The sequence below is a fragment of the Vanacampus margaritifer genome, chromosome 3 (genome assembly GCF_051991255.1).
Source record: "Vanacampus margaritifer isolate UIUO_Vmar chromosome 3, RoL_Vmar_1.0, whole genome shotgun sequence".
Classification (NCBI taxonomy): domain Eukaryota; kingdom Metazoa; phylum Chordata; class Actinopteri; order Syngnathiformes; family Syngnathidae; genus Vanacampus; species Vanacampus margaritifer.
The window spans coordinates 8021380-8039363 of record NC_135434.1 but is presented as its reverse complement, the minus strand read 5'-3'; the positions used below and the strand labels follow the sequence as shown (position 1 = coordinate 8039363).

The 17984-nt window shown below is 38.2% G+C and overlaps 1 protein-coding gene across 4 annotated transcripts in view; it reads left to right on the top strand.

Annotated features, from left to right (window-relative positions):
* The window catches only part of LOC144049321 (uncharacterized), a 35329-nt gene that overhangs the window by 2477 nt on the left and 14868 nt on the right, over positions 1-17984 (top strand). For 3 of the 4 annotated variants that reach the window (XR_013293538.1, XM_077562123.1, XM_077562122.1), the window contains exons 2-8: positions 2401-2499; positions 3504-3706; positions 4380-4567; positions 7100-7216; positions 7388-7476; positions 17127-17276; positions 17585-17919. Coding sequence is in view for 3 of the 4 variants with exons in the window: in XM_077562123.1 (XP_077418249.1) it covers positions 2401-2499; positions 3504-3706; positions 4380-4567; positions 7100-7216; positions 7388-7476; positions 17127-17276; positions 17585-17919 (1181 nt within the window). In the remaining variant the exon portion in view is untranslated. The remainder of the gene's footprint in view (positions 1-2400; positions 2500-3503; positions 3707-4379; positions 4568-7099; positions 7217-7387; positions 7477-17126; positions 17277-17584; positions 17920-17984) is intronic. The other variant, XM_077562124.1, reaches the window with a different exon arrangement.

The following is a 17984-nucleotide window of genomic DNA, read 5'->3' as shown; positions in this document are numbered from 1 at the left end:
AATAATTGTGAATTCATGTGATTAATTACAATTAAACATTTTAATCACTTGATGCCCCTAATTTAAAAAAAAGAAGAAAAAATATACTATTAAAAAACTCATGATTAATCACAAAGTTTATATCTGTTCTAAAGGTTTTCATACTCTTGTTAATTAAAGTGGGAAAAATGTGAAACTAATAGCAATAGTTCAAATGAATTTTTGACGTCAATAGCCGTCAATGGCACTTAATGAGTTAATCATTCAATTAATAAAAAAAAAAATACAGTATAGAATGGATAAAATAACTTCTTATTTGGTCTCTTAACACTTACAACAATAAAGATATGCATTACAGGCATTTGACTGTTTTACAATACTTTGTCATTTACATTTAGTATTGGTTTAACTTTACAACAGAGAGAAATTCAGTTGATTTATTTTTTTCAATGTCATTATCTTTATCTTATGTTGTAATGTGTTAATTTTTTTAAATTGTTTTATGTTTCTATAAAATACAATGCTATTTTTCTTTTTTTTTTAAACAATGAAAAAGATGGAGGTGTTTTTTGGCGGAGCCGGACTGGATTAAAACTAAAGCATTTTAATTCATTCATTGGGGAAAATGATTTGATGTAAATTACTTGCTTAATCACAGACTGAATTAAACACGTAAAGTATCAAGTGTATTTTGTAAATGCCAGATGTTGGATTTTCCTGTTATTCCAGATTCAATGCTGACACGTTTGAACACACATACACAGAGCAGACAGACGCTAAGTGGAATGTTCCCCCACTAATTCATCACTTCCCCTCTTTGGCCGACCACTATTGATTCATCCTCCCTCTCGCTATCGGCTCTTCTTCGTCTTCTTCATCCTCCTGCTCACATTTTCAGATATCATATTTCTGCATCCATTTCCAAGCCTTTTGGTCACTAAGCATCTCCACACTCTTTCTCACTTTTTTATTTTATTTTAAAAGCCTACTTAGACTTCCTGCCCTGCTTCCTTCAATCTCATCGCTTCATCCCTCGTTTTGATCAACATTCCCTTTTCGAAGGCTTCGGTGTCTCATTTCCTCCCTTTCAGCCCTCTTTGCTAACATCTAATCGAAGCAGAGACAAGCTTTCCTCGCCGTGTTATTTACGCTCGATGTCTACTGATTGATTTGTTTTAACACCTGCGGCTTTCGTTCCCATGACGACAAGGGAGTGGGGATTAGGGGTGGGAATCTTTGAATGTCTCACGATTCGATTCGATTCTGATTTTTGGGTCTGTGATTCGATTCAGAATCGATTTTCGGTTAGGAACGATTTTTGATTCAAAATGATTTGATTGACAGTGATTTTTGCTTCAATCTATAGATGTGCAAGGAATTGTAATGATCTACTCCAGTCTGACTCACTAATGCTAATTAGCGCGCTACTCGCGGCACTTTTATCACTCAAAAGAACGGCTCCAAACTGCAAAAAAACAACTTTTATTGGAATAACTTGATTGTGACTTTTTCCTTCTACTCTCCAATGTGGCTACAACTTAACAGTGTATTAGACTGCGTGGAACCACACTGCTCCTCAGTGGCCAAATCGGGTACAACATGAACAGCACTCCAAATAAAGGCACACACAGACAAAGGCAAGACAGTATTGAATGTTTTAAGTGTCCCAAAGACGTATTTATATGTTTTTTAAATGCTAGAGCATACAGAATGCTTTGATGCAACCTCTCAACTGCAAAGAACGGTTGAGGAAATTGTAGTTATTACAAAAATAGTCAGCAGGTGGCAGCAGAGCAAAAGAGATCAACCAGGGCCATGTTGAAAATTTGCCCACAGTTCTATACAGATTTGTGAATATTGATGAAACTTAGCTATATTCTAATGCTAATTGCTACAAAACGGAAACAGATAGAAATATACTTTTTTTTCCTGATGAAAGAAAAGACTCAAATCTTTCATTTGGTAGGTTCGGTGTTTTTATAGCAATAGAACACAATATTCTGTGGGCCTTGCAAAATCAGTCCAAATCCAGCCGGGAGCGAAGGGGATTGCTTCAGTGAAAACTGCTGGGAGTGAATGAGTTAATGCTTCTGTTGTCATCAACGTCCACTTAACCAAAACGTGGAGTGTTTGTCAGTGGAATTAATGATAGTCATCACATCTCACATCAACTCATTGAAGTCTTTCTGTCTCCCAATTGATTCTGCTGTTGTTGTGTTTAGCTTTTTTACGAGCATGGATAAAGACGTCATTATTAATGCAGAGTATTGGGTTCATCTAACACAGCCGTTATACTATGTCAAGTCAGTCAAATATTGGAGAAATGTCAGGATTGAATATCACCCCCCCTGTGCATGATTGTTTACCGAAACCCACCTCCCTTTTGTGTACGTGTGTGTGTGTGTGTGTGATCTTTTCTAGGTGTGGGGTGACAAGTGTATCCATGTTGTGCTAGGTGGTCCGGAGGCAGATGTGGACTCTGTGGCTGCCACGCTGTGCTTAGCGCTACATCTTAGCCAGGTATACACGTGTGTACAGTATGTGTAAGTGAGTGTGTTGTGTTTGATGAAATAGTTGGGTAAATAAAAAAATAAAAAAATTCTCCTGTTGAACACATTCTATTTTATTTTCAAACAAAATATAGAATACAGTATTTGGTACTAAGGATGACCCAATCACTTTTTTTTTGCAAGTCGAGTGTTCGGCAATGAATTAAGGAGAAAAAAAAAGTGCTTCCAAATTATTATTATTATTTTTTTCTAACAAAACTGTCCCAATCTGACACCTTTTTATGGCTAATAGCTTATTCTTGTTCTTCTTTTTATCTCTTCTTCTGTTTTAATTTTCCTTAGTACGTTTTTTTTTCCTCATCTAACTTTATTGAACAGAATACGCAAACAAATTGTGAACACTACACAAACACGTTATCGATACAGAAAAATAAACAAGCGAGTTACAATGACCCATCACTGGTGTGCTATTTTTAGTACAGACCCATGGACTACTCATGTTGTCCTTGGGGCTGACTAGTACCTGACTAGTACATTTTAGTTTTTAATTACCAAGGACAATGCACATGAATCAACAGTCAAACGGCATCCATGTTTGCAGTGTCTCTTTCGTTTTATTGCCTAGCTCCTCCACCTGTGTGCGACATGTGCGTAACTGCTCGCCCCTCTCCACTCTGCTCGCCACAAGGAGAAAAAAAACCCTCAATTTGAGGCAATTAAGTTCTAAAGAGGAAGCAGGTTTACTGAAAGTGGCTCATTACTGGTGACAGCCAGTATTGTATATGAGTCATTTTCACGTAATTTGATCAATAACACACAAAAAAAAGAATACAAATATGTCACACTTATATGTGTAAAAGTGTAACTGTGCATGGATCATAGGTAAAAAGTCTGAGTGAGTGTGAGAGTGTGTTTCATCTGTGTGTGTGTGTGTCTACTAATGCCATGCATCAGAGACCATAAAGTACGCCCTTGACCTCCATATCTCTTTGCCCTTTGTATGATTCCCTTCAGAGAGATCCCTCCCTGGGTGTGTGTGTGCCGCTGCTGTGCGGTCGGCGTGGTGCCGCCTCGCTGCCTGGGGAGACCCTGGGCTACCTACGCAAGATCAAAGTGAGCGAGAGCCTCTTGCTGTGGAAGGACGACCTGGACCTGGTGAAAATCCATCGGGCAGGGAAACTATCACTCACGCTGATGAGGGACGGCTTGCTGGATTGGTACACACACAGTCACACACTCTCTCTTTAACTCATTCACTGCCATTGACGGCTATAGACGTCAGAAATTCTTTTGAACTATTTCTATCTCACATTTTTTTTCACTTTTGTTAACAAGAGTAAGAAAACCTAGAATTTTTTTTATTGTACATTTAGAACAGATATAAAATTTGTGATTAATCTTGAGTTTAAATAATTAAGTAATTAAACAAAAAATAAAATATTATTAAAAAATTAAAGGCATCAGACGATATTTTTTTAAAATTTTAATTAATTAATAGTTAACTCGGTTTTCATACTCTTTTTTTTTTTGACATATCATCATTGCGTGCGTGTGAGTGTGTATTCATTAGTTCACCTAAAACCTATTAAAAAAATCCCATACTGTTCACCTAAACCGAACACTTCCAGCCAGAGTCGTGAGGCCGTCAGGAGACCCGAGGAAGGACCAAAGAAAAGAAAGGAAAATGAAATCCAGCACCGACTGTTTTCATACTCTTGTTAACAGAAGTGGAAAAAAATGTGAAACTAATAGAAATAGTTCAAATAATTTTTGACGTCTATAGCCGTCAATGGCACTTAATGAGTTAACTCACACAAACATCCTCACTAAGACACATGGATAGTGTATTTACTAATGCAGCCATCGACTGTATGTGTTTATGCAAATCAGCTCTGAGCGCCGCGCGTTGGACTCCAGCATCCTGCGAGTGGTCCATCACCATGATGATGATGATGGTGATGATGATGATGATGATGATGATGACTGCAGACCGGCGTCCGCGGCGATGAGGGTCGCCAGAGAGCTTCTTCAAGAGGCACCCGAGCGCGTCGGAGCGGCGCTGAGGGAAAGCCTCGGAGGTGAGAGAGAGGCGCACGCGCACCCTGGGGGAGGTAATGGGGCGACGCGCACTCAAATCCTCTGCACTCCGCTCGCTTAACAGCCACCAGGAGAGAGGAAGCTTGTGAGTAAGGAACAGACACACAATAAAGTGGGACTGCTGCTCCTAAGTTAAGTGTCAGGAAGTTGGTAGGGTTTCAATAACTTAGGGCACTACAGACATTCATCCATACATATTCACGGAGATAAAAAAAAAAAATGTTATAAAATACAGTAGACCGCACATATTCGTGTTTCAGCAGGGGGGCTAGGGGATGCGGGTGGGAGGGGCGGGGCTGTTTGGTTGGAGCTCAGATTAGTCTTCTTCCAGCTTCGAATTTCCATGTTAGCAGATCTTTGATTTGTTCATTCATGTTGCGTTGAACTGAAATTAGTTTGATTGACATAGTCACAAAGTTGAGAGTGAAAAAAAAAAATAATCATCCATCCATCCAAAGTATATTATAGTTTATGAAAACTAACAAAATAACTAAAAGTGAAATTGAAAAAAAAAATGCTATTAAAAAAAGATTACAACTAACTGAAACTACATTTTATATTTAACTAAAATGAACTATAATTATAGCAAAAATGTCCTCCTTTTTTGTCTTTGCCAATATCATACACGAGCTTTCGGGGTTGATTTTAAATGTATTAATGTATTTATTTTGGTATTGCTTTACTGCACATCTGTAGCTACAGGCCATATATATATATATATATATATATATATATATATATATGTATGTATGTATGTATGTATGTATGTATATATATATATATATATATATATATATATATATGTATGTATGTATGTATGTAAAAACTCAAACTAATACTAAAATTAATAAAAACTAAACTAAAATGAAACATTCTTGAACAAATAAAAAATAAAACTGAACTTTAATTTAAAACAAAGTAAAAACTAACTGTAATGAAAAATCCTAACTGCTGCATATTCACTATTCACAATTCTACAAATTCACCCGAGGAACCTATCCCCTACTGTACTGTTTTTTTTTTATGTTTGTTTTGTGGAAAACACTACTTCACCTTTAGATTTTTATGTAGGATTGTGAGTGATCGGCGGTAACAATGAATACACAGAGACTGATTTACTGTGCTAGAATAATTGTGCCTTTTATTCCCCGCAAACAGCAATCTACACCTGGACTGTGCTAGAATAATCGTTCGTTTTATTCCCCGCAAACAGTAATCAACACCTGTGCTGTGCTAGAATAATTGTACCTTTTATTCCCCACAAACAGCAATAATCACAACTCACTTTGCTAGAATAATGGTGCCTTTTATTCCCTGCAAACAGCAATCAATACACTACAATGTTAAGCAGCAAAATATGATCATCATCAGCGCTTACCTTGACACTAGACCGGAGAGCCCACAGTCCGGGTAGAACGAGCTGCAAAACGGCTGGGCAATCGTACGTATCCCACAGCTGACTCTACCCGGACCGTGTGCCGCTCCGTCTTTTATTCGTTAACAAAAAGTTGTGAGCGTGAGAAACCGGGCTGTCCAAGACCCCCTCGAAAACATGTTTTGCGAAGCAGGGAAGGCTGTAGTATACTGTAAACAAGGAAGAGTTCCCAGGCTGATTCCGCCCTTTATTTACAAATTGTTGGGCACCTGGATTCGTACAACAGTTCAGGACAACAATATATCCTTATATAAGAGGTTACATGAGGACATATCAAACCATGGTTATTTTCCCTTCAATGTTCTTTCGGAAATGCTGCCACAAGATCCCACCAAAGCCCTGGATAAATAAAAAAGTAGTACTAAAATTCGGTGTCAAGGAAGTATATACAGTCAAGCTTTGTATGTCTGGCAGGAGCTTTATCACGTTTTATTATGTTTTCTTTCCATACACTACTACTTTTACTAAAGTAAAAACACATAAAGATATTAGGGGTTGGAATGGATTATTGACTTTTCAATTCATTTCAATAGACGTTTGTTTTTGTGTTTTAATTCATCTGAATCTGTCAACATGCTTTGGGTGCTGCTGTTTTGGCCGGCAAAAATTGAGGGAACAACCGAATTTGGGTCTTGAGCTGAAAACGATCGGTGTGATGAATGTGACGGATGGAGGGAAGAGTGAATTAGGGCCAGCAAAGAGCTTGAGAGGAGCGAGATAACGAGCAAGTCCACACAAACACTCACTCACACGCACGCACGCACATACACAGGCAAAGAAAACATGGAAGGATGATAATTATATAACACAACTACATGCAGTCAACTTGTTTTATTGGACTGTGACAGTCATTTGAACAAAGAAGAAGTTTCAAAACACAAGAGGCAAGACTCCTATTGCAAGTAGCCCTCCATTCCAAAATGGCTGCTTCCAACCAAAATGGCCGACTTCCTGTTCAATTCCAGGGCATGGGCCTTGTTACGATGGACATGCCCACCCACACTTCGATCGATAAAACTGGTGTTAGAGGCGGATTTTTTTTTAAAACTTTCAATAATTTTTGTGTGTGTGCTTTCAGAGGCGTTGCGGTTCCAAAGTGAGGCCTTTGCGCTCAAACATGGCCGCCGGTGTGGGGAAGTGGATGAGCTGCTGAGACGTTTGGAGCGGAGCGGTGACAGCAAGGTGATGCTACAAGGTGATTATTTGTCCTGACTTGGAATTTATTTGACATCACCACAGACTCTATTCAAGTCATTCAAACACACTTTGTAAAAGTATTCCTTAACGCATGCTGCCAATCTCTCGCTGTCGAGTTGTGTTCCTCGTATAACTTTCAGTTGACTTGTGTTGCGCTAACATGACCAAGGCCTGGAGCACCTGCTGTCCAAGAAGTTGAAGGAGTTCTCGGACGGAGAGACGACCATCGCGCTCACCTCGGTCACAGTAGGTGAGGAGGTAAGCGTCTCAATTTAAAGGAATGCTTTAGGAAAAAAAATTTTTATAGATTTTTTTAGTTTTACAGTGTGAAATCAGGTTGAAGGCACACTAGCTGAAGTAGCATTTTTCTAGCATCTTTATTGTTGCCGTGGCGACTACTGCAAATTGTTTACAAGGCTGGTGGACCAGCATGGGCGCATCACTCTTTTCATCAGTGTCCATTTTGTTTTACTTTACACCACTGGCAGGCATGTCAAAAATAAATACTATTTTTAATATCAATATTTGATAAATTTGGATGAACACAAAACACACACTTTATTATAATAAAAACATAAACTATAGATTGATGACTTTTAATAAGAATAAAAAACTAATTTGAATAACTGAACAATAAATTGATGAACATTAATTTATATTTAAAAAAAATTAAGTTATCTCATTCACTGCCATTGACGTCAAAAATTCATTTGAACTATTTCTATTAGTTTAACATTTTTTCCACTTTTGTTAACAAGAGTATGAAAACCTAGAATTTTTTTGATTGTACTATTAGAACAGATATCAAATGTGTGATTAATCGTGAGTTAACTATTGAAGTCATGCGATTAATTACAATAAAAAAAATTAATCGCCTGACGGCGACTTACGAGATTATTAAAAATTCGGGGCGTCAGGCGATTATTTTTTTTAATCGTAATTAATCGCACGACTTCACTAGTTAACTCACAATTAATCACAAATTTTATATCTTCTAAATGTACAATAAAAAATATATAGGTTTTCATACTCTTGTTAACAAAAGTAGAAAAAATGTTAAACTAATAGAAATAGTTAAAATTATTTTTTGACGTCTATAGCCGTCAATGGCAGTGAATGAGTTAAAAACACTCATTTACAACTTTGATATTTATAATTAATATAAAACAATTACCATAAGTAAAAAAAACAATTGATTTATAATAATTGATTTTAAAAAATCACTTCATTACAATTACATTACATTAACAACGGCAAAAGTTTAAGTCAAAAGTAATTTTATTTGAAGAAATAAGCATTTAACTGATAATTATTAACTAATAAAAATTCTAAAATAATTTCCACCATTACAATAAATACATACATAATAAAGGGTTAAATATTAATTAATAAAGAATCAAAGTGCGAAATAAAAAAACAATTAAATAAAATTACGATTAAGAATACTTCAATAATATTTACAGTAATTAAATAGATAACTTAATTACATTTCATCAAAATAAAAAAGAATAGATTGATAAATATTGCAGAATATAAAATTTCTATTGAAACTATTATAATAAATAATAAATCAGTAAACATTCAAATATGCCAAGAGATGACCAGTTAAATTAATTATTAATTCTCTTTTAGAACAGGAGATGGAAAAAAATACTCAAACTGAGAAAAAAAATAAAATAAAAAATATGATAATTTGGGAAAAACATTCGCTAACTTTTTTTTCTTTTTAAGAGAATGCGAGTACCTGGGCGCCCTGCGATGTTTTGCATTTGGATGAGGTCTGAGCGTTGCAACCAGGTGTCTCCTCCCTACAGATAGATAGGGAAGAAAAAAAACGCAACACACGCACACACAAACGTTCCCCTTCCGCCTTCCCTGTCCTAATGTGTTCCTCTATACACACACACATTCATTAAGATCTCCTTCTCCCATGCAAAGCCCATCTGAGTGCGGCTGCCTAGTGTGCGGTATTAGGGCTATGTGTAAAATAAATGATGTCTGTTGCCGGGGGGCTCGGGCTCTGCCTCCCCCGGAACACTACCCAACGTCCAAGGAACATTAAACACCCACACCCTCGTTTAGTGAATAAATAACCATTCATTTCAAACGGCTTATATGTATGTGTGTGTGCTGGACTTTCTGTGCATATTTTAGCTTTTGCGAGCGGGGCCCCCCATTAGAGACTTTATATAGAAGAAATGGCCAGCGGCCCAGTGTCATGGTGGGCCGCTAATGACGTGAGAAGATGAGCCTCACCCCCCCCCCCCTCGCCCCCTTGAGTGTGTGTCATTCGCAGTGTGTGTATTGATACGTGGTGTTTTAATTGTGTTTGTGAAGAGGGCGCGCTGTACGAGCCGGTCATTTGCGGAGGTGCGACTTCTTCTTCCTTTAATGGATCTTTCCGGAAAACTAAATAAATTATATTCAATTAGCTGGTAATGGTTTGTGTGTTTGGTGACGTGCGTGTGTGTGCGTGTGTGCGTGAAGTTTAAAGAGGAGTTCAATTTGTGGGTAAAGATTTGAACTACAGATGGACATTAGGCTAAATGTCCTTGATTGAAGATCAAACTTGAGAATTTTGCACAGTGGGGTTCCTCAGGGTAGTGATTCCTGAAATGATCTTGGGGCCCCTGTGAAACCATCGACAGTTTATATTAGAAGATTAATCAAGTAATAGAACAAGTAAAAGATTTTCAAATTAATTGATCATTGTTATGATAATCGATTTTTTGTCAAAATCCTTATGTAGTCCTCCATGAAAGCAGATTATCTTTGTCTTTTTTTTTTTTATTATACATTTTTGCTTATTTTATTAGTATGGATCGAACCAGTACCTGAATCAATAAATGCATTTTCTGCCCTGCCAATTGGAATTAATGCCTTGTTTTTGAAATAAAGGGATGAAAATTAGTACTATTATAATTTTATCCGATTCACAGATGAATTAAAATGAAATAATTGTTAGTTGCAGCCCTAGTGTATATAAAAAGTCTACACACCCCTATTCAAATGTCAGTCTGTGAAATTGAGAGCACCATTTGAAAACATATATCCTGTGTAACCCAATTGATTTAAAGTAAATAAACAGCTGAAGGAATCAGGTTGCACAAGTGTGCACACCCTCTTATAAAAGTGGGGATGTGGTTGTGTTTAGAATCAACCAATCACATGTAAACACGTGAACTCATTTGCTCCCAAAAATGTATAAATACGTTCTATTTTAAATGTTTTAAGTGTCCCAAAGATGTATTTATACGTTTTTTAAATGTTAGATCACAAAGAAGGCTTTGACGCAGCCTTTTTAAACTGCAGAAAACGGTTGAAGAAATGGTAGTTATTACAAAAACGGCCAGCAGGTAGCAGCAGAGCAAAAGAGATCAACCAGGGCCATGTTGAAAAAAAGCTAAATTACCCACAGTTCTAAACAGATTTGTGAATAATGATGAAACTTAGCTATATTCTAATGCTAATTACTGCAAAACGGAAACAGATAGAAATTTACTTTTTTTTTTCCTGATGAAAGAAGAGACTAATGTTTATTTTGGTGGGTTCCATGTTTTTATAGCAATAGAACACAATATTTTGCGGGCCTTGCAAAGTCAGTCCAAATCCAGTTTAACAGCCGGGAGCGAAGGGGATTGCTTCAGTCAAAATGGCGGGGCGTGAATGAGTTAAATGGGAGTCACCATTTAAAGTGCCACTGACTAACCCTTAATACATTTCAGCTGTTCTAGTCGTCTTTTCCAGACATTTGTTTAATTTCTGCTGTAGTGGAAGCGTGAAGATTTTGACCCAAAAGTTTTAAAGCCCTTATTTGTGATCCCCACTTTTTGTTGTCCCTAGGGGTTGCACATGTTACTTTTTGCGGTCCCCAGGGATTCACACAACACAGTTAAGTAGCTTCAGGGGAGTGCATACACTCCAGTTTGAGGTCCCAAGGGGGGCGCGCGCCACATTTTACGGTCTCCAGCATGGGCGCCAACAACTGTTTGTGGCCCCTAGTGGTGTATCCATCACTGTTTGTGAATCCCTGTTGTAGATAGACACTTTATTGATCCCTTGGAAGCGCAAGTGAAGGAAAGTGGTCTAAGTTAGAATACAATACATACATCACGCAGCGTGAAGCTCAAATCTTAGTGTTGTTGTAGAGTCAGTGTGAGTGCGCGCGCATTTGTGTGTGCATGCAAATGAGCACGAGCAGATGAAGCATTGTCGGGATGACGACTTGTCATGCTGTGGAATTGATGAACTGTAGGAGGGACAGCGCCCGCAGCCACAAACATGACTTTTTGAGTAATGTCTTGTTTTGTTTTTTTCCGCCAAAGTGTTAATATGGACATTTATGCCTTTTGAATACGCTTCCTGTTTGTCACTTCATCTGCAGACTACTTTACCTTCTTTTGAGTGTTTAGTCGCGTCCCTCCGTGTCAGACTTTTGCTGTCATTGTCACGGCCTTCGATAGCCTCTAATGCGTTGTTTGTTCTCGGTCCTGCGGCCCTTCTGTTTGCTTATGCGCAGCCACTTTTGCCATGACGCTCCTTGCACAAATAATTACGCTGGCTAATGACGGGGCCCGCAGACACAGCGCCCGCTAAATGCCTTTCTGATGGGAGGCGCCGGGAGACAGCAGGTGCAGCGCGGGCCTCCTGGGGACTAGGATTGAAGAGGAACACCCCCCACCCAAAAAAAAAAAACTCTCCCCCTTTTTTGGGGATGTTGAACTGAAACAAGAGTGCCTCTTCCTAACTTTTACAAGAGCATTCATGACAAGTCGTCAAACTTCGTTTCCATGCTCGCGCAGTGACAAAAGCGGGAATGTTTTACAATTTAACAGTTGTCAAACTAGAACATTCAATAAACAACAGACAAGGGAGAAAGATAACAGATTTAGATTAGTTTTGCTCACCAGAACAGACAGATATGTGCCCGTTTTGCTTTTTATTGGGTATTCATTAGTTACATAGCCGTTGCTGCTCTAAAGGGGAGGTAGCACACACAGCAGCAACCATCACGAATATGAGTCATTGTGCAGATAATAATACAGACGTGTCTTTCGTCGGCGCTGAAGGTTTCAACAGTCAAAGTTCAACAGTTCATCCGCAAAGTGTTTCAGCCGCTATCCTGTGATAAGGCACAGTTCCTGTTTTCCAGCTGCATGAGCATAAGCCATGCTTTGTAATACTATAAGAGTAAACATGGGATAACTTATGTACGTTTATTCTAACAAGTTGGTAGCAATCGGACAAAATATTTCTGTTTTTGGAGTGTGTTTTTTGACACTCTGACCTTGTGGAGTTTAAAAGATTCATTTCATATTTGCACAAGCAAGACACAAGATGCTACATCCAAAGTCCTATATTAGCATCGGGATTAATGGTATCGGCATGTTACTTGTTAGTACTCACTGATACCGATACCATTGTTTTAATGCAGTACAGATGCTCCCCACCTTACGAACGAGTTGAACGAGTTACGTTCCGGACGATCGTTCGTAAGGTGAATTTGTTCGTAAGTTGCTTCAGTGCTATATTTTGTATTATAATTTATGTTTAAAGCCTATATAAGTATATTGAAGGTTTATATAAGTATGTTTAAGGCTTGTACAAGTAACCTGCATTGGTTTGTACTGAAAAAAAGTTTTAATAAAATGGAGAGAATACGTACAATACTGTACTGTACTACGTATGTTAGAGAGAGAGAGCGAGAGACACACACACAGATGTACTCGATGCTTAAGGAGATGATGGAGGAGGAGGAAGAGGAGGATTTTATATCATGAGAGATTCTTCGTCGTCGCTGGAATCGGCTTCAAAAGTTATTTCCTGCTTCATGGGGACCGGCGTTTCTTCCTCCTCCTCCTCGCCACGTTGCTCAGCCTCCAATGAGCTCTCACAGCGGCAAGCGTCGGTATTAGCGGCGGAAAGAAGCACTACGCGCAATACAAAATCTAACTTACAGCATCTCTTTCCGAACATTTTTCGACATACTGTACGCGCAGACATGTTCGTATGTACCGTTGTTCGTAACTCGAATGTTCGTAAGTAGGGGAGCGTCTGTATAGGGGCCTCTGCCGATGCCAGTATCGGTATCGGAACAAAACTAATTCGAATAACAACTACAATGAAAAAAGGCAGGGGTCCCAAAATGGAACCCTGTGGAACACCATAAGACAGTGGGGTAGAGCAGAATTCAGAACAATCAAGGCTTACACAAAAAGCTCTGTCTGCCAAATAAGATCTAAACCACTCTAGAGCATTGGACCAGTAGACTTCAGTCTCTTAACATATGATTGTAAAGAAAATGTTTGACTGGTTTAACTTTTGCAGTTCCTCCTCGTCTCTCTCTCTTCATTTTCATTCTCTCCCCGTAACATCATTGGGGTTTTGCGAGCGAATAAACAAAACAAAACATTTGTGGACTCAGCTCAGCTCAGTTGCGCGCCGCTCCACCCCCCCCTCAACTCAACCCACGTTGAGCGAATGAAGCATCATCATCAAGAGACCGAAAGATGGACATATGCGCTTGTTTTATGCAAACTTTTACCCCCCTCCCTGCTTCCCTCTAGTGTTGATGATGCTTGCGTGTGCGCGCGTTTGAGCGGGGTGGCCTCCGCTGTGAAGGCAGACACGTGTATAAATCACAGCCGCCTTGATGGATTCATCAGTGTGGCGCAAAAGCCTCGATTGTCTCTCAGCATTGTGTTGAGTATGCAAAGGGTATGCAAAGAACCGAAATGGCTAAACGCTTGATTAATTCTTTGTCGGCGACAGCAGGAAACGCCTTTTCCGACTGGGTTTGCGCGCCAGCTTACGTGACTTATGATAGGGACCCGACCTGCGGAGCTGTGCACCTGAGGCTGTGTGTGTCGCCAGCGTGGAAAAAACACTTGATGCCTGTGGAGTCAAGTGTGTGTGTGTGAGTGGATAAGAACACAATAGGGTTAAAAAGTTAAAACAAGATATCACCCAAGTTTTTAATTTGAAAAAAAAAATGAAGAAAAAGGTTGAATAAATAAAACAAATCAATAAGGTTTAATGTCACTACATTACATTTTAAAACTGTTTTTTTTATTTTTTTTATTTGTGTTTATTACAAAATACCACACTAGTTTGCATTTTTTTTTTTAAAGAGAAAAATGTTGAAGGTTAAAAGATGCCACACATGCAAAAATAAATAATAATAATAATAATACAATACATTTCAGTGTTGCAAGATATTAACATTGACAATTATTAACTTCATAATTCATTCATTAATAACTTAATCAAAAAATAAAAGTAAAATCTTTTAATACATTTATATTTCTGAACTTATGAATGTTTTACATGTTTTGTAAGTTAAAAAAATACAAAATGTTAATAATTAATTTGAAAAAGGTAAATGTTACAAGATATCACAATATTTTTGAAATTGAAAAGAAAAAGTTTCAACTTTTTATTACAAGATGCTTCATTTATTTTATTTATTTTATATTTATTTATTTTTTAACCATTATTTAATATAATTGAAAACAACTCATTTGCAATGCCTGCTTTCTGAAAATGTAAAAAAAAAGTAAAACTAAGTTTATTAGCAAATTGCATTTTTAAATGTTAAATGTTTAATTTGAAAAAAAAAACATAATAGTGATGGATTTCACAAAATTTCACATTGTTTTGTAATTATTTTATTTAAATTTCAAAAAGTTTAATTCTACAATTTGTGTCAATCATATTTCATTCTTGTTATAAATAAAGCATTTTGATTCAAATAAAAATGCATTGAATGTTACAATATATTAAACACATTTTCAATTTTATAAAGAAAAAAGTGTTAAATAATTTTAAAAACATTAAAAAAAAAAGTTATTGCAGCTTTTTCCATTTAAACATTAAAAATATGCAAAAAAAAATTATATTGTACCATACTATTTTCATATAATTTAAAAATAAGAGTTATATGAAGCTACACTATTGAGATATTTTACATATTAAAGCTCTCCTTCCACATTTCTTGACCGATTCAACCATTCCAACTTCAAGTCTACATTTCAACAATTTATTGAATGCAAAGCATTTCAGTCCAGCGTCAACACTTCGGAATTCACTTGCAAATTCTAAATTGCATGTTTTATGTATCAAATATTATTGTACCAGGTGACCAGCCCCCCCGATCCTTAACTCCCATTCACTGTGCAGCTTTAGGGGCGGGTTCATGCTAACATGTTGCTAATTTATAAGGAGGCGCAATCTGTGGAAACTGGATGGGTGGCTAATTTACGCCGTTAAGAGCCAAATGGCGGACAGACTGTCTCCCTGCGTGTCATCGCATCCCATCTTTGCATGCTCCATCTTCTCTATGCTCGTGTGTATTGTAACTTCAAAGCAGCGGTGGGCAACCTGCGGCTCGTGGGCCGTATGCAACAAGAATAACTGCCTCTGGGAAGCTTCATTGCACTCATCAGGATATCAGTGCTGAGAAATGGCCCCTGTCAGCGTAGTGTGTGTTTACGATTGATCGGTCGGATAGCAGCCATGTTGTGGGGAAGGATGGAGGGAGAGGAAGGAGTGATGCGCTACCTCATCCTGGCAGGTTAATATTGACATAGCCCTGGTAGAGACAGAGCCTGCAGCCTTCATCAATCACACACGCATGCACACACAAACAGATTTTTTTTTTTTTGCGGTGATAGTGACACTCCTTGCCCACATGCGAGGGAATTCAAATACATTCATTGCTACATGTCTTTTTCTCAACGCAAAGCAAAAACTTAGAGGTCAAGGAATCACTGTACCTGAAAATAAGACTTCTGAATTTGCTCTCTTACCTCATATTCAAAAATGCAAAACAAACAGTTGCACAAGAGATCCAAACAATTTGAGCAAATACGTTTTAAGCAACTTTTGCTCGATAAACACGCCACTCTGTTAACGCGACTTTCTGCAGCCATTCATCAACCGCGAGAGAATTAGCATAATTCGTGCATGGTGGCTGTTTTAAGACCAAACGCTAATTGCCGGCCTATAAATCACGTTGACAGCTTTGTCTATCATTGATGAAGGCCTCCTTTTGCGAGGGAAATCATATGTGCAGTAGTGGGAGTTTGTCGACTCTGTAACCACAGCGGAAAGCTAACTAATCGTTTTTACGCTATGACAGTCACACATGAGAATTGTTTTTCCTTGTTGTTCTGCATCAAAATTCTTTATTTTTATTAATGTGCCCACTTTTTTGTCTTTCTACTTTTTCCACATTTCTCCACTGATTCAGATCAGACAAACTTCCAAACATGCACAAAATTGAGGACATATGGGCTTGTACATTTCATGTTTGAAAAGTTTCCATTTTTTTCGCAATTCCACTTTTTCAACAACTATAAAACTAATTTAAGTGAGAGACATTCCCCCAAAAAATCCTCATCTTTCAAACCATTTCCTGTCACATTAATCCCACCATTCAAATTTCCTAATATTCACAAAATTTTGTAATTTTTTGCAAAATATCACACCGTTTTTATTTTCATTATTGAAAGTTTAAAAGCCTATAATTTAAGTTGAATTTTTACAAGAGTTCTGACAAATTGAGTCATCCTATCGTATTTTACAATGTATTTTACTGTTTCAATTAGGGGTGTGCAACTGTGCATCTCTCCGCAGAAGACGATTCGAAAATGTTGTCGAAACGTGGAGTGATTCAAGGATGGTTCGATTTAAAAGTGGAACATTTCGATTCGGTTCGACTCAGTGGGATTATGATTCGATTTAATATTTGACTGAGTGATGGCAATTACTTTTTTGTTGTTGTCATTTTACATACATTTGAATTAACTTGTCAGTAAATGTGCCATTTCCTTTTCAAAAGTTTTCACACTGAGCGTCTTTCAAGTGTTTTGGGCTACAGATGTTGATGCTTCTTGACTCTTTCCCAGCACTGGCTTGGTTACGAAGACGCCTTGAAATCCTTCTGCAATCGGCACGGCTATGATGGACTGATGCTTCTCTTGGCCGTTGAAGATGCAGTTAGTCCTCCTCGCCTGCAGCTGGCAGTCTACTCCAACAACACAGAGCTCCTCAACCAGGTAACGCATCTCCACGAAAACGTGGAACTACCACTGTCGTATCATCGTTATTAATTCCAAAGATATTAGACAATGTTTTATGCATTTGTAACAGTTCCAGAATGTTTGAATAACAGGCTTTTGACATGCATTAGTCTAACTATCCCAACGGTCGTGAATTCTAACGCTTTGTATTACACCTTTAGAGCACACATTTTAGACAAAAAATAAAGTGATACCTCGTAAACTCATAATTTGCAGGAGTCATAAGTAAGAACCACTATAATGCATGTATCCTAAAATGTAAGACCACAACGCTGTTGTTGCAGATCTGCTGTGAGCTAGAGGAGACTACCAACTGGTCTCTCTCTGGCGAACCGGAAACAAGGGACTATATTCAGGTCTATCACGCCCAACTAAATACCTCCTCGAGTTTGGGCGCATCGTTGCTGCTTCTGGAAGAGGAGGTCCGAGGCCTCCTGAAGGAGTTTGTGGATCGGCGGAGCTCCATGCTCGCCTGTCGCCCCAGCAGCATGACGTCCTCCACAGAGGGGGTGGCGGGCAGCGTGGAGTTCTCCCAGGGCTCATCTGGCATCAATGACATGGAAGGCTCGGACACAGAGAGACCCGAAGGAGGCGGTGGAGATGTGGTAGCAATGGAGAGGTGGGTTAAAGGGGCAATCATCCAAAGATCCAACATTTGGAGGGCATACAACCTTCCGTTTTTGT